The sequence below is a fragment of the Haliotis cracherodii genome, unplaced genomic scaffold (genome assembly GCF_022045235.1).
Source record: "Haliotis cracherodii isolate W230 unplaced genomic scaffold, xgHalCrac1.p SCAF_9, whole genome shotgun sequence".
Taxonomy (NCBI): Eukaryota; Metazoa; Mollusca; class Gastropoda; order Lepetellida; family Haliotidae; genus Haliotis; species Haliotis cracherodii.
The window spans coordinates 19,279,195-19,306,489 of NW_027266343.1; the positions used below are offsets into that span (position 1 = coordinate 19,279,195).

The window sequence follows — 27,295 nt, forward strand, 5'->3', positions numbered from 1 at the left end:
CTCAATAAACAATTTTAACATTGACAGCAATTTCTGTTCTGTGAACCAGTCATTGTTCTCAGATGAGAATGCAGAACAAAAGAATATTTTCAGAAAGGAAAGCAAATTGCGTGAGTGAATCCCCCAAACCCACAATCCTACTGGGATTAGAACATCCTACCTTTGTCGTACTAAAGGGATCGGCTAGAAGGACTGGTTGATTTGAGTGCCATCATTTCCTGAAGGCGTTGGACGTTGCTCAAAATATTAATCCTTGGTTTGTATGGTCCAGACTAGTATCATGTAGCTGGAGTGTGCGTCTTTAACGTATAAAATACAAAACAATTACCTGCTCTGCCCCTTGTGATTGAGGTCAAAGGCACAACCGTTGGCATTCTGGTTTGTAAGCACCACTCATTCTTGCCAACTGCCCCAACATGGACTGACTGCAGAGTGATGAATTTTGGTCCATTTCGTTATATATATATTTTATCTGACCTATGTGAAGGCACAAAAGATGGCGGGAGGTATTAATTTCATGTTCCAATTTTGGAAAAGTTGAAGAAAAGAGAAATGGTAAGAGGTTTATGAGAGCCAGGCTGTCTGCTTTAATGAATCAGACGGACGGATGATGACAGGTCACTTGCACTCAGTTCAGATGAGTCGAAACAATGACGTCGACGAAAAACTGAAGACAATAACAATATAAAACAGAAAGTAAACAAAAGCTTTATTGAGAGAAAACCTGTACAATGCAAATTTATCCCCACAAATTGTGTTAATACATTAAAGTGTAGTACTAACATGAATTTGAGCTTAATTAGGTACGACATTCATTCCACATCTAGCATGGCCACAGACATTAGAGCCTGACAAAACTCATTCCCATAATTGTGAAAACATTGATATGATATCTGAGTAATTAAACTGAATACAATGTATATTACACTCTCTCTAATTCTGGCTTCCAACATCAGCTGCTTCTAATTGCCCACGGCTGCAATGTTTGTCACAGGCGTTCATGTCCTACAACAAGTTGTCTGTGCCCAGGTTGTATGTTTACCCATACATAGATGTTCCTACAGATCAAACATACAATTTTATACCTCTCTGCCAGTGAAGTTAAAAACAGTAACTAATCAAGAACGAGAGGTTCAAGTAACTGTTACATACCTAAAAACAGTTGGCCAAACAGCTATTCGCTGTTGCTGGCTTTTTTTTCAAGAAAATATGTAAACTGTGTTCTTCAATACAAAATGACTGATTTTCATGTGCGATTTACAGATGTGATTAAAAAAATTATTATTCACAGAAGCCAAACATACACAAGAAACACTCGGCCAATTCAGTTCAGTGTGTGGCCAGAGGGAGCATGCATTACTGTAAATCATCTGTGGCTGAGTCGCTCATCGTACAAGTTGCTGTTATTGTCACAATTAATACAGACTATGATTTGGTTAACTCACAGCAAAACAGAGCCTTTTTTTTTGTTCACAGAGAACAACTGATGTGTTATCAAAGTCATGGAGATATGAACAAAGAACTCTTTTTTTCTACCAGAAATTTAACCAAAATTTAAGATCATTGTGTTCTTTCATCATAATTTGTTCTCTCTTTTTTTAACCTTCCTTATTAAACGAGGTAATTAAACGAAGAGAGACTTACAAAGAGTCCAATTTTACTTTTCTTTATTCTTATGGAATAATCAATTGCTATACCATGTTTACAGCAGCAGAAACAATTTGGGAAAAATAATAATTCAGAGTTAAATTTGGAAAACCGAATTAGAATTGCATCTGATGACAAGGTACCAGCAGCCTTACAGACCATTAGTAGAATGATTTCTGTGTAACTAATGCTTGTAATACAGACTCAAACACTTTCAACAACATATATGTTTATCTGAAATTATTGCAAATCAGAGTCTTTTAAAATGGAATATCGACACATCAATGATTAATCAAACAGGAAACCGGTGATTATTCACAACTGGAAACACCATGACAAACCATGAACTGAAAGACACCTCAGTGAGGTGACAATATGAGGCCGTCGAGCCAACAGAATATATACAGAGTAAAAGGTTGTTTCTCGGTATGTGTTACTGCCAGTGTGCATCTTGATAACCAAGAGAAACAAAAATTTGCATGTACAGTTTACTTAAGGACAATATATCTAACCACTTAGTCTTAAAAGTAAAGCCTTTTATCAAGACACAAATTCTGTGAAAATACCTCAATGCTTAAACAAAGAATCATGAAAGCTGAAACTCCAAATAATTCTAAATAATGACGAAGTGCCTATTGCCTTACAACATATAATCACAGAAATCATCATCCATAAAACTCTCTAATGATTCATATCTTCTCATATAAAAAATATTCTAAATAAAACTCCTGCTAATCTTTAAAATCATGCTTATGTGCTTCTCGCATACAACATAACTTGGCTCTCATATACAATCAAATGTGCCCTCACATACAAAAAAATGTGCTCTCACAATGAAACAGAACTGTGCAGAACTTATCAAAATAGTATGAACAAGAACGAGAAAATGGCCTGACGAAGCTACCTACTAAGAAAGGTTTGTCTGAATATAATTTCAAACATACCATTACTTAGATTCACATATATATCATGATATTAATAACCAACAAAATGGGTGAAGAATTTAAAAATGATAAATGTGCATGTGCAAACAAACAAACAAAACAAAAAAAGGTGTGTGTGTGAGAGAGAGGGAAGGGGAAGAGGGGGGGGGGGGGGGGAAGGAAAGTGTGACCTTTTGCTTCAAAGCAGGGTATAAAGTATTTATTCTCCAAACGCAGAAATCCACATGGGGCCTGTTTCCTTTCTGGCGGGATATAAGGGATTTATTCTCCTGCTGATAAATTTATTTCCCTCCATAGTGTTTTATCAAGATCATGTGAACCAATTCGATCTCATCATTCTGACATGGAGGTATGATAATATTATTTACAACCACCCCTTGAACCTGGCAAGTATGTATGAATGCACAACCATCGGATTGCCTTCAGTCCAAATAACCCTATAATGAATGGCCAGTTATTTACATCACACAGAATACGTTCAGCCATGTAAAGGCAGAATCTTTTACAAACTAATTTTGTTGCAACTTCACAATTGCAATACATTTCACAAATACTGTAAGAAAATTGTAAGTAAGGGTTTCAGATTTTCTAGGACACTGACTGACTGTTATTCAAAACATCCTTAGATATTTTTCAAATTTGGTAATGATAAATAAGAATGTCCTAAAATGTTGATGGCAGGAAAATGTCCAAATGCTGTATGTCTCCATCCAAATCAGAATAGGTTAACATGTTTCTTTGAAGGTTACAGTTCTGGAAGTATAAAATAACTACTGCTGTCATACAGTAGACTGAATGCTGAACTTTGCCCTGTCATACAGTAGACTGACTGCTGAACACTGCCCATGTCCAGCTTAGGAAGGAGCTACAGTAATACATTTGGGTGCATAACATACAATTTTATCAAGTCCCATGGATTTCAGTCCCTCAGGCCATGAGCTGTTCAAAAAAATGTTTCTCATCACTGAAGGTGAAAAATTCAAACATGCCATAGGAATGGTTTTCGTTAAGGGCAATCAAAATTCTTTGCTGTCAGATTGAAAGTTATATTTGCTCTAGGAATGTCAAGACCATCTGATTTGAATAGAAGAGTTATCTGTCCTTGTCTAAATGCCAATGGCTGGTGGCCTGTCATTTTGAAAATAAACTTATGATGAGAAACAGTATTTATTTTTTGTCATGGCCTCATCCAACTACTAACCAAGCCTAATCTATACCAGTGCATTATTAACACTGGATTAAACTCCTAGCCTGAGTTTATCAAAACAGTACAGAGCATGGATATATTAAGCATACATACTAAGCATGCATAGTTTACATGGAAACCCCTGAACAAAACCTGATGTGAAGTAACAAAATATGTACAATAAGTTTAGTCCTATAAAGAAAACAGACTGCAAACTCAGCCCAGTAAAGGTGAACTAGGAACTGCTACTGGCTAGGATATAGGAGGAACCTTGTGCCCACTTTGGATCCCTGAAAAACACCCATAATGGCTTGTTCAAATAAATGTCCGGCAGACCCCACTTAAATATTTTAAGCACTCTTACATCCTCTAGAAATGACTCAAAATTATCCAGATGACCCAAATTTCATTTTTGTTTCAGATTGGAAGTTTTTGTACCAGCTATTCATAGTGAGTCAGATTCGCAAGTGAATCTAGCAATGGTCACATGGCCTTGGGCCTGAACTCTCAAACATGGAACTGCAGGGTCGTGGCCACGTGGAACATTGATATTAAAGCTTCCTTTATTAATATGTAACCTACTGAGGACATGAATTCAAGTCCTCCCTCCCAACCCTGTCATGAGACACCTATTGAGACCTTAGTTCACAAGAAACAAGACATTGTTTAACTAGCCAAACATGTACAAACTAAAGCAGGACACATGACACAGAAAACATTCTTTTCCCCGGACATTTCATTAATGACAAGTTTACCTGATGCTCTAACAAAATATATAATGCTGGTGTTCCATGTTCCATGAAACCAATTCAAGCCTGATCCTGATGACTTGTCTCAATCATTCTAAACAACAAGGACCTGATCACTATTACAGAAACCATAACTTCCATCAGCCCACTACAATACTTCAAGCGGAGAGAAATCGGGGCCACCTTATGGCCAACTATGTTTATCATGTTCACAGTAAACAGAAGTAAACGTCTGATTTGTAATACACTAGGATTGTGAACTCACTAGTGCAGGGCCTTCCGCCAATAATCTATAGCCAACCTGCACTTACACAAATGAGCAATTTAACAGATTTGGAACTTTTAATGTGTTTAGAAGTCACAAATGAGCAACAAATGAAATTATTGAACATCATAACAAAAGAAACAGCAAAATAATTCAGACAATATGTCAAAAATAAATACCTGAAATGAAAACGGAAAAGTGACATCTGTATTTTGTCAACACAGTTGTAATTAAAGTCAATTTCCCCATCCCCAATATCAAAGTCGATGAAACAATCAGAAACTGTAGATCATCACGGTCACTTAAAATGTGGGACTTTCTCATGTTTATACCAGGTATTTTTTGACTATCAGTTCAATTTAAGACAACAATGGAAGTCAGCCATTGCAGATAAACTGACTGAACCCAACTCTCAACAGGTGGGAATCCACATAATCACACACGCCATTCACTGTAGTCATGAAACCACAACCACTGTGTGGAGGCTGTAATTTGTGCTAGACAGTTTGAACGAGTCATATTAAGCTTGTCATATATAGTGTCATTTTTAGCCAGCATGACTATTTTTCGTCAGCAGGTGTTTCAATAAGTCAATAACAAAATCAAGCTACACAGAACTGAAGATGGACACGTTTCTGTTATCAACAAGCATTTTTGTTCATCATTTAAGGCAACAGCTTTCATAAAGCATATCAATACTTATAAAGTCACTTGATCCTAATGGAGAAACTACATGAAATATGTACAACATTTAACACAGTGTGATTGATTCAACTGGGAATCAATGATTTTGCAATCATCCCATTCAAACATCCATTTACATATGACATTTCTTTCTGCTGTGTAATTACAATGACCAAATGTTCAGCATCCCTAAATATACAGATATTTGTGTACATCATAGAAAATATTTTCACAGCGGAAATATCATAAATGTGTTCAGCTGATCTGGATGGAATGGTTTAACAAATATCACCAGCTTCCTACATCTTTTTGTCATGCGGCAAGTGAAGCAATCATGGTGACAATTCAGAAACACTAAATAAAACTTGTACATTTATTATCTTCCCAATCACAACTATTTAACTAACCATGTGTCACACCATTTGGGATTTACTCCAAACCTATTGATGAAATTGGACATTTTCTTGCCTTGTTTGAGAATAACCTCAGTTTTAGAAAGTAGAGCTATAAATCCTCCACAATTACAATGTTATATTATACCCTGTCCCTTAATACATGTATTGCCAACATACCAAGACATATAGATATCGCCCTTCTTATAAGTTGTGCTATGCCAAGCAGACCCAGTACTTTGGCCATACTGCTCACAAACTCAGAGTAATCCAATGCTTGATTGAAACCAAGTTTACAAAGACAAGAATTGTGACGAATTTCTCAGAACTATTGTTCACAATCATTACCATGACAGACGCAAGATCTTGATGTTGAGGACATTTTAATAACAAACAGCAACCTTTGGTAATCCACTATCCACAATGCTAGGCCCCGCAAAGTGTTGTTACTGTCTGCTGATACTGCAGACTGTACACCCATCACATGCAAGACGTATTGACTTTGAAGCGGCCCACTGAGAGACAAGGGGCTGGATTATCCATGACATACACACATCATTATGAAACCAAGAACCATTCCCCTTCACAATGTAGACCAAAAGTTTCAAAATTTTGAAAATAGAATCATACAACAGTAAACTTTGTTTATAATGAACACGCTTACAACAAACTGATGGATATAATGAACAGCCTTTTGGAACTGTCCATTGGCTGTATTTATGCCGTATATATGCTTATAACAAACTACGGTTAAAACAAACTAAATTTGGGGGTCCTTTATAGTTTACTGGATGTATGTAGCCCTGGCAAATACAGGGTTAGAACTTAAATTCCTGCGGTCTAGTACAAATTTCTCCATTTTTTTAACAATACAAGGGTATTTTATCATTACTCCGTCTAGTAAAGCTTTCGAGTTTTGTTCCACCCTTGCAAATATGTTGATGATTAATTTGCTCATTAGTGATATATTGCTTATGGTATGTTCTTCCAACACCTTGCTGCGTTTTGATGAAGTGTAGACATGATAACCTTGTATGTAAAAAGCATCCAAGGTTTTGCATCAGAGACATAAAACTCTTTTTGACCATAGACAACATGAAAAACAGATTTACATTTTCATAACCATGTTATATGTAATTTGCCTTTCTTTTTATAGAAGCCTTGTTAAAACATAACCACTTGACAGAAATTAATTCTAATCATATATATTAAAGGGTTGTATGTAACCAAACCACTTGAATTACCATGATCAGCATCCTTGTACCTTAACTCGAATACAAACAGTTTACTGTGTCACAGTCTTATAGTCCTACCAGAGTCACAACTATAGCAGTATTTCAAAATATACCAAAATGTCCACATATGCTATGACCATCATGTGTCATGTGCTGAAGATGGCACAAAAAATTACAAATTCCATCTGTTGAAACATAACATCAGTGACCAGCAATTCATTTGAATCAAATTCTATCTTCGTACAAACCCAACATCAATGTATATAATGCATACTGCCATATATTCCTAAAAGACAATCAACTTCTATCCTTCCTTGAAGGACTCCTGTTAAAACTTGAGATTGTACATATTCACTCAGCGCACATATCCAGGTCACTTTGACCTCCATCCTCGACGAAGTGACTTCTGGCCAGCATCTTCATCTCCATCATTATAATCTACCCCCTTCTCATCAATCTCTCTTTTCCCCTGGCCCACCCCAAGCTTTGACCTTCCACTGTCAATCAGCTTGTCCTCATCCTGGACAGACACACTCCCACCAACACCGTTCTGTCTCCTTGTATCATCCAATCCATCCTTCCTACTTCTGTCCATGTGATCAACCTTGTTCTGAAACTGCCGTTCCCCTTTGCCTAAATCACCTCTCTTCAAAGGGTCGTTTCTTTCCCCACCTCTTTGAAGGAAGAAATTGGCCTGGGGTTTCTCTCTCCCAAGAGGAGCAGCAGGTGGTCCTTTCGGACTGACTCCAGACTGTGCATTATATTGATGGAATGTATTGTTTCCTGCTTTGCCAAACCTGTCTTCATTTTTGTACTTTATCTGCTCCTTCACTGTTCGAACATTCTGCTCCCCAAGTGGGAGGTTAGATTGGCGGAAAGCATTCTGCCCAAAAGGTTTCTGATTTTGGTTTGAAGGAATATTTATGTTATTGCCTTGAGGGCGTTGACCAATTGTTTGTTGTGCCCCATTTGGGTTGTTTCGTAGTCCATTCTGCACATTGACATTCAAAGGTTGTCCAAATTTATTTTGCATTTGTTGTAATCTTTGGTCTTGTGACTGACGCTGGTTTCCAGCACCATTCTGGTTGCCCTGCAGACCATTAACATTTGACTGTCCTTGTCTGTACCCCTGATCATTGCCAAACCGTCCATTATTCGGCATATTGTTATAGGGACTTCTCTGAAAACCCTGCTGCTGTTGCTGTTGTGGTTGCTGCTGCCTTAAACCCTGAGTTAAACCTGGCATCAATGGCTTTCCTGAATATGCACCAGCTAGAGGTCGTTTATTCCACACTTTGTTTTGTAGCAGAATATTTGCCTTGTTCAATTTGTCCTGCAAATCATCAATCCTCTGAGTCAGGTGCACCTCAACCCATTCATCAATTGTATCCAGGCCAAAGATGTTCGACAAAGAGTTCCGTACAGGCTGCTTTAGCGCTTTCAGCTTGTCCAGAATCTTCACTAACTTCTTCTTCAAAACTTTCATCTGCCCTGGGCTTGAGAAACCATTCTTCACATGGTAGTTAGTCATCCAGCCCTCAATTCTCGACTGAAGGCCAGCATCACTGAGATATCTGTCCATGTCTCCCCACAATTGCTGCACAGCAAAGTAGAAGGTACTTCCAGGGAAACTGCAGTCTTGAGTTATGATGTAAGAATTATTCACTTTCTTTGGAAAATCAAGCTCAATCAGTCGACTACACTTGAGAATCCTGCTGGTGACATTGTGGATGTCTGCTGTGAACCCACCATTTTTAATGGTCATTAAGTTGACAGCCATTGAAGGAACAGATGATGGTAACAGTTCACACAAAGCGGCAAAGTGGTCATACCTCTGCCATCCGGTCATTGCAAATCCTCGGAATTTCTCCAGGGGCAGAATGTCCTTGATTTCCTTCACAAGCTGAATCCAGTTGAGGTGGTTCTCCAGATGATAGGAGACATTAGTGAAGAACTGGGCACTCCCAGTGGCTCCCTTGAAGGAAGAGGCTGCCCAGATTCCAGAGAAGTGCTTGCTGTATTTGGTCCACATATCCTTGGGGAATCTGTCTTTGGGATGTGGAGTATAGCTCCACACCATCAACTCCACCATGCTTCCCAAGCCAGATCCCTGAAATATAATGAAGTTGCACCTGAAGAATTATTTGCTTCTTAATATTATCAAAACAAAGCATGAATTATACCAGAGGCAGATCCAGAAATTTGGAAAGTTGTGATGCACAATACTAAAATCAGAAAGTGAACAAACAACTGGTTGGCATGGAGTCTGAATACAGGAAGGCAGCATGTCATTTCCTAAAAAAGACATTTTGATAGCAATTTTTTCAAGGATAATAATTATAATACAATGAAGACATAGTATACTTAAAAATAAAGGATGCATGTGCAAATACAAATCATTATGATCATGATTATTATCATTGTTACTGCAAAGTTATGACATATGAAATTACTGGCAGAGTTCATGTAACAATGAACTTTTTGAAGGTCATCGTACATCTTGGAACAAAACCAAACACCAGATGCTGACATCAGCATTGTTTAGCTTCTCTATTAGAATGCAGGTGACTATGAGACCCAATCTTCTTAACTATGGCCACTCTATCAAACATCAACCACACAATATGAAGTCACTGATCCATATCAAATTAAATACATCTAAAAAGAAAAACAAGTGAAAAACCCTACCGCAATCATCTGGTCTGGCATCCGTCGTAATTCATCATCCCACATCATAACTTTGGTGGTGGGGAACTTGGTTTTGACAAACTTTGCCACCTTCTTGACATGCTTCAGGAACAACTGGTACTTGGTGAGGTTGTTTTTCTTCATGAAATCTGCTGTCAAGCCTTTCCCCAGTTCATAAACCTCATCGCAGCCTATGTGCAGATAGGGAGAATCTTGATGGAGGGACATCACCTGCTCGATTATCTTATTGATGAGCTCATACGACCCATTTAGAACAGGACTGATCACTTGTGGAGTGTCTGCTGTTTCTCGTAAGTTTTGATAGTTGGGATACTTGAGAACAAATTCCATATGACCAAATGTCTGAACAAGTGGGATGACTTTGAGATTATTGATCTTGGCAGCTTTGAGCAGACGGCTAATGTCATCCCTGTTGTAAGCATTATTCGCAGCAAGGATTTGTAGATCATTATTAAAGGGAAACATATCTTCATATTCCAACAACAATCCAGTAGCCCCAAGCTTAGCCATTAGAGGGAAAAGACTAATAAGATAGTCAATCTTGGGAGGAGCACCTTTCAGGTCGATATGTACCATGTGTTCCATCTTTCTAAAGCGTTCAATCATGGCATCATCAGGCTTGACATACAACTGTGGATACAGAATACCCCCTGACATTTTCTTCTCACTGAAGTCTTGGAAATTGCTCCTAGGATCATCTTTCACATCATCCTTTATCTTGAAGTCTCTTCTTGGATCATCCTTACCATCATCTTTGTCCTTAAAATATTCTTTACCCTCACCATCAGTATCTTCTCTGAATTTGTAATCCTCATCCATTCCTTTTTCAAGTTCCTCCCGAGATCCAAACTGTCCCGGGGGTTCCAGCGGCTTCATCTTCTCCATCCCGCCAAACTTGTTCCTGTCCTTGAACCTCCGGTTCTCGAAGCTGGGAGGGTCCTGCATCTGAGGGCCGACTTGAGCCTTGTATTTCTTCGGCATGTTTCTTTGTTTGAAACCACTCACTTGACGGTACTTCTCAAACCTAGCGTTGGAGCTGGAGGTGACAGACGAACCCCGATTCCAGGAGTAATATGCAACCAATGTCCCAACTAGCAGGAGCAGTGCCAGAACCACCAGCGCTGGCTTCCCCCGCAACATGATTCTTCCTCCACTTCGGTGTCGTCTACGCATGTATATCTGCAAGAAATATTGTCACAGTTTACACATCTATGCCATAAACTTGAATAGATATAGCCATGCTGGCTGGATATTCTACATGAGGCCAGGCCTTTTCTTGCTATTGATATACCATCTTCCCGAGACACAGAAGTAAACTGATCATATATGTCAAGTTTCCACCTTGCCGAACAAGGCTGCAATTATGGAGTTCTATTTTGGCTGGACTAACGAGTCTTTGCATAGTCCAATCAAAACCCTGTAAGGAAATCGACATCCGGTTTGTAAACAACATGGATTTCAAAAGCAGATTTCTGTTGACTGCAGGATTTGCAAAAGATGTATATTATCAACTTGGTGTCAACAGAAATTTTCCAAATCTTTCTATGTTTATATCAAGGTGTACACCTGATTTTATGCATTTAGCTAGGTAAGCCCTGTTTTATTACTACATAGATCTTCATCGATCAGATCATTTTGAACATGTTGAATGGGCGCCACCATTTTGTTTGAAGCAAATGCAAGTGATATGAGAGGTGGAATCTGATTGGTCTTTCAATAGGAGGGGCATAAAAGGGACATAACTCGTAATAGAAACCGGTGGTGCTACAATCAAGCCCCGAAATTCCAGGACAGTCAGGCAAGGGTGGAAACTGGACTTTTACAGTCAGTTAACTTCCTTGCCGTAGGAAGATGTTGATACACCCGGTACACTGGTATCCCTAGTTAAAAAATATAATTTGTAGCTCAGTGTTCAGGAATCTGGCATAAAGTTGTTAGGGTTAGTCTGTTAACATGGATTATCTGGATCATATAAATTCTGCAGGATGTTTATTGATATGTGTTTTACATATACTTATCACACAATATACTACTTATTAGTCTTCATATGTAGTTTTGGGGCCATACCGACAATAGTGAAACATCAATGTTCATATCACCCCGGGACCTGATAAGCCATATCAGTCAGTCTTGAACACAACCTTTGGGAATGATTATCACATCACATTATATACACATAGATATAAGCAGCAGAATAAATACTGCAACATATATCGATACATGGTCAACAAGGCAAAATGTGAGCACGGCACACTACTACTGCTGACCTCGACTCAAACATCAGCTGAAGAATGATTTTGATCTTGGAAAATGAAAATATATTGATGCCTTAACTTTGAGCTGGTTTAGCTAAAAAAGCACATTAATATAAAATAGTAATAGGCTAAAAGTATGATTCAAAGATGCACTGGAACAAGCTTTGTTGGATACAGTACACCTCACTTGACCATGTTGACATTGATTAGTATTTTGACCCTAGATTGATCCTCGTTTTGAAGAAGGTTCATGGATTTATATATACTCACACGCAAAAGAAACGCAAGTCGAGTATGCAGTATACATGTTATTTATTTTCAACAGTAAAGACAAGAAATACTAATAGGGCAAGATTGACAAATATTTGACTGAAGACAGTTTAGAAATGGGTGCATGATACCCACATATTCATTGAAATGGTGCGTTTTGGCAATTCGTTTTTTATGTTGCATTTTTACTCAGGGCTTCCAAAATGCAACCAAAAATATTGATAACACCATCAGGCTAAAACTTGTATCAATTTATGGTTCCGTGTTTATTTCCTATTTGCTTAAAACCACATGCATTTCGTTTGCATGTTTGTATATAAAATTCCAACAAGAGTCATCCGAAGATGACATATCCCCCCTATGGCATGTCGGTAAACTGTTTCTACCTTTAAATATGTTTAGATTGGCAAGGAAATCTTTTTCCTTGATGCTAAAACCAGAAATATAATGAAGGTTATTAAACACTGGTTCATGTAGCTCACTTTCTGATGATCTCATGAAATTGTAATAACAATAACTTTGCAGATTCGCATATGAATAGCTCTGTAGTAGCCTCATGGCACAAAGGCATAAAGAGAATGTACTAGGGATTGACAAAAAAACAAACCTAAACATCTTGTTTCATTATATGTCAGGGGCTACAAACTAAAAAGATTAACATCTATAAATAACAAACTGCACTACTAGTGAACATGATTGATATTTGCATAAAGTTTGGTGAATCTCTGTCGCATGGTTTAGAAGATATGCTCCAGACGAGGACATTACCCTAAGTTCATCAATTTTCAATTTAAAATGAAAAAAGAAAACAAATCTGTTAATAGAAAAGGCACCACTACATAACCTGCTTGATAGGTGTAAAAACTTTTGAGAAGCTAAGTTGTATGATTCAGGAGATATGGTCCGGACTAGAGCACTACCTCAATTTGGGGCTCAAATTTCCTAAGTTCATCATATTTCCATGGAAACGACAAAAATATAAAATTCTAAAAATCTCTCAAATGGCAAAAGGCACTTCTACTGAGCCTGACTGTTCAGTGTACTAAGTTTTGGGAAGCTAGGTTGTACGGTTTAGAAAATATGCTCCGGACAAGAGCACTAACCTCAAATTTCCTAAGTTCATAATATTTCCATGGAAACGACAAAAACATAACATTCCAAAAATCTCTAAATAGCAAAAGGCACTTCTACTGAGCCTGATTGGTAAGTGTACCAAGTTTTGTGAAGCTAGGTTGTACGGTTTAGGAAATATGCTCCAGACAAACAATGAGTCTAGGCGGACATATTCGGCTATATCGGCGGCTATATTCCCCCGACATTTTATGTCGGGGGGGGGGGAATTAAAAATAGCTGTATGTTTTCAGAAAACTCAAGTATTGAAATCAAAACTTTCAACTGCACCTCACCTATTGGGCATAGAATTTGTGCGGTAGTTTTCAATTTTGCAAGAATATTCCTATTTTGCACACATTCAGTTGCACTATCTCACTACAACAGTGTATGGAAATCATCATAATATATGTCATAAATAAATGTCAATGTAAACTCAGGTTTCTGCTACAACTTATTTATTGATTAACCTGAAGGACACAAGGGCTTTTGTCATCAATATTGATTCATTAACAAGTGTTTTTCACTGCTGATCATGTATTATTCATGAGATTCATGTCAGTGATAGTTGAGACAAAATAAATCAATACCAAATAATAAATCATTTATGTCATCTCCAATATTCACAAGACATGCCAGATGGACCGATTTTCCACAAATCCTGACCATGCTGACCATGCTGTTTGTCATGAATGTTTAACTTGCAATAGTAATGTTTGTTTGTTGGTTGTTTAACGCCAAACTCAGCAATAATCCAGCTACATATAATTGCAAATAATTGGGTCTGGATCAGACAATCCAGTGATTGACATAATGAGCACAGATCCACACAATTGGGATATGATGAGAAGGATCAACCAAGTCAGCGAGCCCGACCACCAGATCCTGTTAGTCGCCCCTTACGACAAGCATAGTCGCCTATTACAAGCATGGGTTGCTGCAGACCTATTCTATCTCGGATCTTCACAGGTTGCACGATTCATGGACAGTTCAGTAACATGCTTATTATATGAGGTGTAATGACAGATCAAACTTAAGAGTGAGCGAGTGAGTATGGTGTTGCGCCACTTTTAGCAATATTCTAGCAATATCACAGCGGGGGACACAAGAAATGGGCTTGTACCCATTGTAACCATGTCGGACCAAACTTAAGATGTCAATAGATGATCACTGGGGGCATAGGAAGCCGAGTTGTCTAAAGCGCCGCAAATTCACTGTGCAAAGTTGCATCCATTGGGAATGCCAGAAACGCAGAAGAAGGAGAAGAAAGAGGACAAGTAGAAGGAGAAAATGGGATAACCACTAATGCTGTGTTACACAATATTATTATGCTGACCATCATGAGGGACACAGGAACAAAGATGAAAATGAATTTTTCATTAAACATTGTCAAGAGTTACCTCCCTCTACAATCTATCATTTGTATGAAACCCAGCAAACAGATTGTCAAGAGTTACCTCCCTCTACCACCTTCATTCTACTAAACCTAGCAAACAAGCATCAAGAGTTACCTCCCTCCACAACCTCTCTTCTACTGAACCTAGTAAACAGTCAGCCAAGCTCCCACCATCTACCACCTTCATTCTACTGAACCCAGTGAACAAGCGTAAAGAGTTACCTCCCTCCACAAACTCTCTTCTCCTGAACCTAGTAAACAGTCAACCAAGCTCCCTTCATCCACCATCATCATTCCACTGAACCTAGTATACAAGCGTCAAGAGTTACCTCCCTCTACAACTTCCCTTCTCACGAAACCTAGCAAACAGTCATCCAAGCTCCCTCCACCCACCATCGTCATTCCACTGAACCTAGTATACAAGCGTCAAGAGTTTCCTCCCTCTACAACTTCCCTTCTCACGAAACCTAGTAAACAGTCATCCAAGCTCCCTCCACCCACCATCGTCATTCCACTGAACCTAGTATACAAGCGTCAAGAGTTACCTCCCTCCACAAACTCTCTTCTCCTGAACCTAGTAAACAGTCAACCAAGCTCCCTCCGACCACCATCGTCATTTCACTGAACCTAGTATACAAGTGTCAAGCGTTACCTCCCTCTACAACTTCTCTTTGCCTGAACCTAGCAAACAGTCAACCAAGCTCCCTCCGACCACCATCGTCATTTCACTGAACCTAGTATACAAGTGTCAAGCGTTACCTCCCTCTACAACTTCTCTTTGCCTGAACCTAGTAAACAGTCAACCAAGCTCCCTCCGACCACCATCGTCATTTCACTGAACCTAGTATACAAGTGTCAAGCGTTACCTCCCTCTACAACTTCTCTTTGCCTGAACCTAGTAAACAGTCAACCAAGCTCCCTCCGACCACCATCGTCATTCCACTGAACCTAGTATACAAGTGTCAAGCGTTACCTCCCTCTACAACTTCTCTTTGCCTGAACCTAGCAAACAGTCAACCAAGCTCCGTCCATCCACCATCGTCATTCCACTGAACCTAGTAAACAAGCGTCAGTCACTTTCTCTACCATCTCACTTCCATGCCCCTTCCCAGCATGTGGCACCATCATAGCACTCTCGGTAACATCGCTGCAATCAGTGTGGAAGCGGCCATTACAAGTATCTTGAAATTTGCCCTCTTACCCCAACTGTAGTCATGTTTATATCTTCATTTATGTCTTTGGGAATGCCACCATAGTGAATTTTTAAAAGGTTTATTATGACTGACCATATTTCCCAGTCTTGTCTTTATCATCTTGTTCCTTTAATCAGATTGGTCAGAGATTGCAGATTAACGGGGAAAAAACTCCCCCCCCCCCCCCCCCCCTTACATTCTCATTATACTAATTACATGATAGTTTGAACTAAATAAAATTCAAATTGACAAAGAAAAGAATTTAGCTGGGGAAAGAGTATTCAGCATCTCGACAGTCATCACATGTTTGTAAACATAATGGTCAGTTGGTTGCGAGGTCCAAGTATGGAAGTGGCCACCTATCACAGCGGAGAGCTTTGACTGGTGGCATCGATAGTATAGAGAGCTCTGTGAACAAGCTATCGCTGTGAAGATCTTGCTTCAATTCTACTGAACCTAGCAAACAAGCATCAGATTTATTTCCCATTACCACCTTACTTCTACTTTACTTGCTAAAAAGCATCTTCCTGATGCAAGGGTGTTAGCTGACCATAAAAGTCCAGTTTCCATACTTGTTGAACAAGGCTTGAATTTGTGAGTTAAATTTTGGCTGGCCTAACAAGTCTTTTTTTACTTAGAAATGATCAAATGGCTATTATGTAGCATATTACCGTTATGCAAAGTAATAAAACTTGGTAACCCAAGACTATACTTTTCTAGCTGTCACATACCTAGAGAATATCTAGAGCATGTCTTGACCAATTTGCTACCAGAAGAGCTCCAGATAAGCTAAGATTTGCAAAATAAATCACCATAACCCAATCAATTTTAGTTGCTACGAATATGCATAACTTAAACCCAACCATATTGCAACACTGTGATTAATAATTCTACATGTAAATAACCAAATCAATAAAGTCTAGATCACACAAACCAGTGGTTGACAGCATGAACAGCCAGCAATTAGTTAACTCTCAGTCCCGCACTTTAACAGGGACTATGCAACAATTTTCCTTGTGCTGTCATTGCACTTATCTGGATGAATCACTGAAGTCTGACATCTTCATACTCTGTGTCAGGTACAAGTATGTCCTTGTTTTGTCCGACTTGGGCCTCCATACACAACTTACTCGCATTACTCTGGAGTTCTCTACCTTTGTCAAACTGAGCATGAGGTCCAGCTTTTACTCGGCGCGACTATTGTAAATTATTAGCGGTAAAAAACGCATAGTTAAATAAAATATATGACATCTGATATACAGAACATGAATAATCATAAAGGTTAGTGAGTCGCTTTGTTCCGTAACAAAACAAGTACTGCGATGCCCCGAGGTTGCAGCTATAACCCTGATTCTAATTAGTTGGCTCTTATTGGAAACATGTGGTACTGGGCACCAGTTCTGTATTCATCGTACTGTATCACATTTTAAAGGTAATCAGATGCACATACAAATCTGAATGAAAACTTATCAACATGATTCATGGATCCGTAAGCACTTCTGTTGCAGTATGAGACAAGGCCTAGGCAAACTGAAGGAACATTGCACATTATCAGTGAAGCATGAGTTGAGTGACAGGCAGCTGCGCAAATGAATTCTTGCATGTAACAAGGAAATTGGGCATGTTTGGTGCAATATAATTATTTGGGCATAATTTATACAGGAAGTCAGTAGACCTATCTTCTGTATGTCAACACCTATCAGGTGCAGTGGCTAACAATGGTTACAGTTCAGGTAAGAACGAGGGTGACATCCTTGCCCCTCCCTACATGCAAACCCGATTACTTGTGTAAAATGTGTAGAGACAGGTTCTGGCATGGCTGGATAACTGCAATCTTTATGGCCAACGTGTCTCTGAATTGTCTTCACGACAGTACAATCCGTCTATGGTAGGCCTATACTGATTAACGTTTAAATGCACTGAGTATTGCATTGTCTTGTAAGCACATGATAAAATCCAAAGCAACGTTAAACAGTCTGAAGCTGAAAGTAAGTAATTTAAGTTCCTGATTGAAATATAGTGTTTAGCCTATCCTATGGAGGAAAACACCTCACTAGAACTGGGGTTATATTATTCGAACGGTTACCAAACCACAAACATCTAAAATCCTGAGCAACGATGACAACAGATGCACCGGCTTCACAAACTGAAATATCTTTGGATTGCCCGATATCGCATTGCAGAGCGAGTTTACCTGTCGGCTTTGATCCCCTGTATACCTGTGGCCTCCACTTAGTGACAACGCAAACGACGGAAGGGAGATACAAAATTTTGTATTGGCTTTATTAGCGGAATACGAATAACGAAAATATTTTCGTGTGCTCGAAACAACGCAAGTGAAATGTGAACAAGGATTGTGGTGTTATCCCAACACAGCTGTTACAAATAGTACTTACGTACAAACATAGAACCTGTTTATCTAGAGTAACGAAAACAGTTTCTTTTAAAATTTTCTTTCTTTATTATATTTAATATGGGGCGAGCATTCATTTGATTTGTAGGGAGGGATTGAGGGATTTTATTAGAACAATATATTTATTTACTGAGCACCACGAAACAATGTATTCATTATCACTATAAACAAAAAATGTATGACGTTTGGGTATCTTCCACAAAAGAAACTTCTTTTTTTTGTCATCACTGCCACAACAAACCACCTGATACCTCTCTCTCTCTCTCTCTCTCTCTCTCTCTCTCTCTCTCTCTCTCTCTCTTAATTTTCCCTCCAAAATATTTTTATAAAGTGACTACAATGTTTAGTTTGTACCCCATTACCCCTTCGGAAATCGTGGAGATCAAGCAATATATAATATCTATGAATTTATATTTCTTAACAAAGACATGCGTCAAAACACATACAGGCAAAAATATCAATTCAGACTAGTCAAATATCTAAACAAAAAACAAATCCCGAACACTTCTAAACCCCACCTCAAAAACTGGGGTCTATTAGCTATGGTAAGAACCCCAGTCATACTTATATCATGTATATTTCATATTTATGTTGCATGTAGAGTTCTGCGCATATAATCTCCAGTTTCAACAAGGTGTACATTACATGTCACAGTGTGTTAATTCTGTGCACAAGGTTATTTTACTTGGCGACCAAGCTTTATGAGCCAGGAAGTAAGGTCCCAAGGTCGCTGATGTTATCAGTTAACCCTTTTGGTGATACAAGAATCGATTTAGCTATATTCTTCATTTTTGTTCCGTTTATCGATCTTTTTGTTTGCTTTGGTGTTGTTATTTTTTTTATCACGAACAGATAATTATATTGAGGTAGATCTTCCCTAGGCAAGGGAGTTAACTGACTGTAAAAGTCCAGTTTCAACCCTTGCCGAACTACGCACATTCCAATCAAAATCACGTAACGACCTAGACATCCGGTTCGTAGATAACATGAATTTGATCGTGCAGATTTCCGTCGACTGCAGGATTTGCAATTTATGTGTACTGTCTTTTGGGCGTCGACAGATATTTTCCAAATCTTTTCATGTTTTTAATCAAGGTGCTCAAATGATTTGATGCACTTCGCAAGGTAAAACCTATTATATTACAACATAGTTCTTGATTATCGATCAGATCGTCTTGACAGTGCGCCGCCATTTTGTTGGAAGCAGATGCTTTGTTCGTTTGTTTATTTGTTGTTTAACGCCGCATCCAGCAATATTCCAGATTCTCAAATGGTACACTGTGTGTTGACACATCATCCGCCTGTGGAATGGTAGCCTAACCGCCGATCTTGTGGGTGCGTTTATGCGAGCCGTATGCACACCTCAGGGGTCTATAAGATTGTTTGTTTGTTGATTGGTTGTTTAACGCCAAACTGAGCAATATTCCAGCTGTATGACGCCGGTTTGTAAATAATCGAGTCTGGACCAGACAACCCAGTGATTGACATCATGAGCATCGATCTACGCAATTGGGATACGATGACATGCATCAACCAAGTCAGCAACCCTGACCACCCGACCCCAGTTAGTCGCCTCTTACGACAAGTATGGTCACCTTTAACGGCAAGCATGGTTTGCTGAAGACCTATTCTACCCCGAAATCTTCACTGGTCTCATACTACTACAGCTGAGACAATGAGGTGATGAAATATAGCAAATGCAAATTATGTGAGAGATGGCATCTGATTGGTCAATGGGAGGGACATAGAAGGGATGTAACTCGTAAAAGCCACTAGTGGCGCTACGATCGAGCCTGGAAATTTCAACCTAGTTCCGTAATGTTGAAAACTGGACGTTTATAGTCAGGTAACTAACTCCCTTGCCTCGAGAAGATGATTGACACCCGAAGAACTAATTACAGTAATCAAAGCCAACACATTTTGTGTTATTGTAGCTGGCTATATGTTGGAACCCATCGCCTTTCACACACCGCAACATTTGATAACCACAAGGGTTAATGTACAGTCATTACCTTCTAATCAGATCTAACGGAATGTTAAATCATCCATAAATATCACACACTGCAGAAACATTGTCTGACCTTGGATATGAAACGTTCACGAAATGAAACATGGTGTTGAAGTATGTAAATTTGTTTGTATGTTTGTTTGATTTTTATCCAGAATCGGCTTTGTTTTACCAGAGACCATAGAATAAATATATTGTATGGTCTCTGGTTTTACAGAAAAGCTAAGTACTTCGAATTCTTTGTAAAGAGCTTACAGCCCAGTAAACCAAGGACTTCAAGGCTGATATAAATGAGAGAGGGGAAATAGAATCTCGGCCTGAATTACAAGACAGACACCATGTGCCCAGTCCTGATATGCCACGGACATACATCTCTGTTTACTAAACAACGATCAATGGGCCTTTGTATATGCGTATACATCATCCAAATCCCTTTTTAGAAACGTAAAGAATTTATTTAAAAAATCAGGTCGACATTCCTGCCTTTCGCATATTATTTTTGTCAGTCTTATGTTGGATTATAACAGCGCAAACAGTGAGTGCATCTTTGCGCAAGCTAACTGTTTATTACACTAACATTTAGTCCCAGAAATAAACTAATCCTCTTTAACAATATATATCTAAAAAATACAAAAACAAAAGCCCGGAACAATGGTTAATTTCAGGCTGAAACAATCTAGACTTGCGTTGGACTACTTTGTTAAAAAATATTCACTCAGATAGACTTACCGTTTATATAACTGAAGTTAGTTCAAGCGGCTGGCTCTACATGATAGCTGGTCCGTGTTATATGAGGTATGCCATGGACACGTAGCACTCTCTTCTCAATGCAACTCTCTTTCTATTCGTGAGGATAATATGAATAAATGCTGCTAATTTAAAGTTGTATAGAATTCCCACCGGCTGTAGACGCGAGTGTGAGATAGCACGCATGGAGACCCTTATGGGGAAGTTTTCGTGCACGTCCCAACAAGAAGATTTCGACGGAAATACAAGGTGAAAGAGATCGCTGACACTCTAGCTTTGTTGTGTCACGTCTGTATTGTATGACTACAAATACGTCACTGTACCATATCAAATACCAATCGGATCCCTTGCAATATCGTTCAAACCAGATCTTTTCACTCCGGTTGGAGGCATACTGTATACGTGGGTTGGTTGGTTGGTTGGTTGGTTGGTTTGTTGTTTAACGCCGCACTCAGCTATATTCCAGCTATGTGACGGCGGTCTGTAAATAATCGAGTCTGGACCAGACAATCCAGTGATTAATATCATGAGCATCGATCCACGCAATTGGGATCGATGACATGTATCAACCAAGTCAGCGAGCCCGACCACCCGATCCCGTTAGTCGCCTTTAACGACAAGCATAGTCACCTTTTACGGTAAGCATGGGTTGCTGAAGACCTATTGGGGTGGGTGGGGTCTAGGATCTTGGGTCGAGGTCTTGGGCTGGGTTCATAGACTTGTTTGGATTCACATCATGTTTTCTGTCTAAAGCTGAGAACGAAGACGTGATTAGTGACGCACATATAGCTATGTATGATACAGCTAAAAATTTATCATAAATTAACACTTTGATGAAGACTGCAACTAAATAAGTTTTCTAGCTTATTATTGTTATGAATATATCATAATGTATCAATGTTTATCTTCATTTTATGTAAATAACATTATTTTTCCTTAAAAAATCCAAAATCTTTCTCATTGGCTACCCTGTACATATTTCAAAGCTGTCAAATGAAAATGTCGGCTGCTAGAAAAATCCCGCATCTGTGATTGCTGCCAGAATGGGTCCAGACTCCGGATTCTCCTGCAGCTGGGCTATCACTGGGATAGATCCCCATCACAGTTTCTGGGTTTTGTTTATATATTACATACAAGAGACCCCAGCCCATAACCCCAGGCAAGACCCCAGACCCCACCCCTCCCTAGGCTTTACAGTATGCCCGGTAGGATGCCTGTGTGGTTCACGCAGAGGGTAGGTATCGTATCGGAGTATCAGATCTAATTTCAATAAGATTGAGGTCCTCAACAACCTACTTGCAGGCCGTAAGAGGTGACTGTATGAATCAGGTAGTAATGCAGGATCCGTGGCATGGTGGATTGGTTGAGAGAGAGTTGGGGAGAGTGGTATAGGCATAAACATGAGACATAAATTCATTTGGATATTGTTAAACAATGAAATTTGCCCCTATACGGCTGTGCTGCTCCGTCCTAACTACGTTGTACATAAGTGAAAAGTTTCTTCAGAAATATGCCCACAATGACCAGTTTGTTGGCAGTGATGACCAAAACATTGAAAGTTGGTTGTGTGGAATATACCCAACAGAGCTCCAGATAAGCTGCGTATCTGCGTGAAATACGCATCAGAAATGCAGAAATACGCAGTAAAATATAATCCAAGCGTATCAAATACGCAACGAACATTACAGATACGCTACAAAAATAAAACTTGCGCGTATCATCAAAATATTGTGAAGTAACCCTGCGTATTCGATTAGCAAATCAGCAACTTATTTTGAATTATAAACGGGCATTCCGTCAACCTTGCCAAACTCCACGATGACAGTTACATCATGATCATTTGCCATCACACTTTCTTGTGGAAGTATCGTGGTATTTTTGAGTCCTATAAAGCTCTCGAACCCACACTACACCAGTTTGCAGGGACTAGATGAATAGTGTTTTTAAATATTTAACTTATATAACCACATCTGTAAAAACTAGTGGGTAACAGAAATTTGAATACGCAGATTGAATTACTGATACCCAATGATTTTAAAATGCATGGGTAAAATACCCACAACACCAAAAGCTTATCTGGAGCTCTGCCCAAATATCAAACATTTTGTGTAAATAAATATTTTGTTCCAAAAAAATCATCCCTCCGCAACAAATCAAATGGATGCCTGTCCCATAGATGAAGTTATTAAAAATGATAAGAAAATATATAATTCAATCATAGCATCTTTATAAAAGACAATATCAAACCCATCTTCCAACCCTCCCCAAACCATATCCGTTCCTCAAGATGAATAGGTTCTATGTTTATACGTAAATATTATTTGTAACAGCTGTTTTGGGATAACACCACAATCCTTGTTAGGATGTCACCTGCGTTGTTTCGGCACACGAAAATATTTTCGTCATACCCAAGTGTCTTTTAATAAACCAAATATATATACACGAGTTGCTAACTGTTTAAAACTTCAACACTTGCTGTGCCGTTTTAACCCATCTGCCCGAGGCAAGTGAGTTAACTGACTATAAATTTTAAAAGTCCAGTTTCCACCCTTGCCGAACTAGGCTGGAATTCCTGGGCCTAGTTCGGCAAGGGTGGAAACTGGACTTTTAAAGTCAGTTAACTCTCTTGCCTCGGGAAGATGTTTTAACCTTGTATCGAGGAGTGTTGATATGTTTGATATCAAAAGACACGATGATAAATTTCTATTTACCATTCAAAATCATTCTTCCAACAACTTCAGTTTGTAATCAGTTATAAGCAGCGCCTTAAATGTAAAAACATATCGCTAACCAGGCACGTGATGTCATTGGATTGGGACGTCATGGTAACATTAGACGTCACAATGTTCTGCAAAGCATTGTGATGCACTTACTTGATCTCACCCAACCGATATATCCCGTGGAAATCAGGTGTGGGTGATAAATAAATAGTTACCCAGAAGTGTAGAATGATCGTGTAAGAACTTTCCGATATTTGCACCTGTGCATAAAGCAATTCCTAATCCTGATTGGTCAGCTGAAGCAAAGACGTATACAGATTGAAGCCATACATCATGGCCTCACAGTGATTCGTTGTTAGGAAAATACAATATGACGTCACAAATTGGTTACATTACGTCATTACAGTAGGCTGTCTTCAGGGAAGTTTCTCTGAAGGGTTGACATTTCATATACACGCCTTATCAAAAGTATCGAACCACCAAGTTTGACATTTTATATTCAATGTAGAGATTTTCAAATAGTCGACTGTGTGCTGGCACATCATCTGCCTGTAGAATGGTAGCCACCTTAACTGCCTAATCTTGTGGTGCATTTGTGCGAACCGTATGCACACCAAAGGGGTCCCTAGATAAATTCATGTTTAATGACAGTAAGTTCATGCGTCTTTACTGCTATTAATTTTGAATAAAACTTCTACCAATTTGAACGTCTGTCTTTTGAACGACTGTAACTGAAGTGCATACTATCCCAGAAAATCAAAGATGGCAAACCACTGGCATGGCATGTCGGGCTATTGCCACCATGTTGAACATTAATAATACTGTCACCAGTCGACTCATTAGAAAACATACACTGACTGGCCATATGAGGGACTTGCCGAGGTCATTGTGTTCACGGAAGACAAGTGCCAGTGGGGACAGGGTCCTTTACGCCAGGCAAAACGGACGCCAGCTTCAATTTGCAATGTTCTCCTGTCACCATTGGCATGCCCCCACAACAGGGTGTCTCTTAGCACCACCAGGCATCAACTGAATGCAGCAGCCAGAAGACCAAAATCACGCCCTCTCCTCGCCCCATCATACGCAGGACCGTTTTAGCCTGGTTTCAGGTCGAGCACACTGGAACTTGTGGTCATGAAGGATTCATTGGTGTGACGGAAGTCGTTTTTTACTGTACCACACCAGTGGCAGGACTCGTGTCTGGAGGCATAGAGGACATTAAATGAACGAAGGTACCAAGATGCCATATTGGACGGTTATATTGTGCCTCATTTTGATAACCACGCACTTGCCACACGTCCTGTGTTCATGGAGGACACCGATCACTGGCTATCTCCAGTACAACGCCATTGAGACTCTGCCTTGGCCTCTCGAAGCCCTGACCTAATTCCAATCGAGCATCTATGGGATCAGTTGGGACGTAGGGTTAGGATCCAAGGACTCTCCAGTACAACGCCATTGAGACTCTGCCTTGGCCTTCTCGAAACCCTGACCTGAATCCAATCGAGCATCTATGGGATCAGTTGGGACGTAGGGTTAGATCCAAGGGCTCTCCAGTACAGGATATCCAAAAAATTACCCAGGAATGGCAACACTTCCCTCGGCTGAGGATCAGGCAAACTGATTTTGAGCACGAGGAGACCTCTTGCGGATGTGATCCGTGTACGGGGTGGCTACACCAGATTATGACTTACACTGTTGATCATGTAACTGTGACACCGGAACAATGTAACATAGACACGTCTGTGTGGATCTGTCCATCTCACTCCTGGCAGTTACCATACTTATACTGCCTCTAGACGTCGCTGCCCTTTGTATAGTCGCTGGCGAATAAAGGCTGTTTTTTTCCGCAAATGTTTATTTTTCCTATTTATCTTATTTGACATTAAGTAACACTTTTGTCGGTTTTTGTTTCGCTTTCCAGATTCTCCTTACCCATCTCTTTTCTAATCATAAAAGATGCGGGTAGCCTAGTGGTTAAAGCGTTCGCTCGTCACGCCGAAGACCCGGGTTCGATTCCCGACATGGGTACAATGTGTGAAGCCCATTTCTGGTGTCCCCCGCCGTGATATTGCTGGAATATTGCTAAAAGCGGCGTAAAACCATACTCACTCACTCACTCTAATCATAAAAAAATCGTAGTGGTGCTATACTTTTGACGAGGTGTATATATTTTATGTTCATTTTCATTCTTACACTGATGGGCACCTTCCACATAAATTGAGATGGTATCGCAAAATATATGAATTTCCGGGACACAATAAAATACAGTTACAATGCCGTGCCCCACATTGCATGGCTTGTTTCAGGAATAGACTTCCTGCTTATACAAATTGTTTAGAGCTCTCCCCCCTCTGACACCTTCATCGCAAATCTGTAAGCTAACACGACAACATCTATGTAACATAATATACGTGCTACAGACTGCGCAGGTAGATGTTTCCTAATGGCTTTCAACAGCTGCTAACACGAAACAGCATCATAAAGGTTGGCCGCGCCCTGAATACCCTTCACAAATCTGTAGTTATTTATATATCTTATAACCGCCGCGTTCGTGAATATACTGTACAGAATGGCTGCGTTCCTTGGAGCCGAGCAAAGGGGACGTTAATCGCCTGTGTGTTCCCGTGTGAACGTTAGAACACTGCATATGTCAGAACTCACCTGTACCCTTAAGAGACATCTGAGTAAGCGATACCGCTCCCTGGACCAGTCGCTCTCCATGCATTAATGAACAGGGTTTCCATAACACGCTGTCTGGTATATATCACGAGGTGTATCGTTACGTATTCTGTATCTTTAACAACGATTGGATGTTCTACTTTCATCCCATATAGCCACCCATCCTTGACACAGTGACAGGGTAACCCTTTGAAACTTGGGCATTTTACCTTCAACAATAAATAAACATGTGCCATGTCAGTTGGATTTTAACAAACAGTGCAATTATTACATAAAACCTCATGGTAAGAATTGATCCCCAGCAATCTATATGTATACATGTACTATGCTTGTCGACAGACTAAACAGTCGGGTGGTCAGGCTCGATGACTTGATTGATACAATTACGTATATACACTTACGTATATTCAAAATACTTTAAAAAGCATAGTCTGGAATGGAAGTCGCAACTTTGAAACTGGTACCCAAACCTTAAGAAAGCTGCTTTCTAAGTGGCTAACGTCGACTTCCTGTTGGTCATTTCATTGGTAGGTCATAGTTCGCGAAAGGTTGTTCTGACGTGACCTGTAATTGGATGTCCTCGTCGAGAGCGAGAACTTGTATCTGATTTTAATGGGATTGGGGTAATCTAAGCATGTGATTTATCCTGTTTTTATTTTTATTTAGCATTTATTGTTTATTGTTTAAGCA

General features: G+C 39.5%; 1 protein-coding gene across 2 annotated transcripts; it reads right to left on the reverse strand.

Annotated features, from left to right (window-relative positions):
• Positions 1–5,834: 5,834 nt before the first annotated feature.
• On the reverse strand, positions 5,835–26,672 carry LOC139453301 (uncharacterized). 2 transcript variants are annotated; one of them, XM_071234949.1, is made up of 3 exons: positions 26,588–26,672; positions 9,791–10,990; positions 5,835–9,212 (listed from the first exon to the last, which is right to left on the reverse strand). In XM_071234949.1, exons 1-3 carry the CDS (start codon positions 26,645–26,647, stop codon positions 7,476–7,478), a joined length of 2,997 nt encoding a protein of 998 aa, XP_071091050.1. In that variant the 5' UTR covers positions 26,648–26,672; the 3' UTR covers positions 5,835–7,475. The 2 variants fall into 2 exon arrangements, with proteins under 2 accessions (XP_071091050.1, XP_071091051.1); XM_071234950.1 differs by lacking the exon at positions 26,588–26,672 and adding an exon at positions 21,186–21,345.
• Positions 26,673–27,295: the final 623 nt, after the last annotated feature.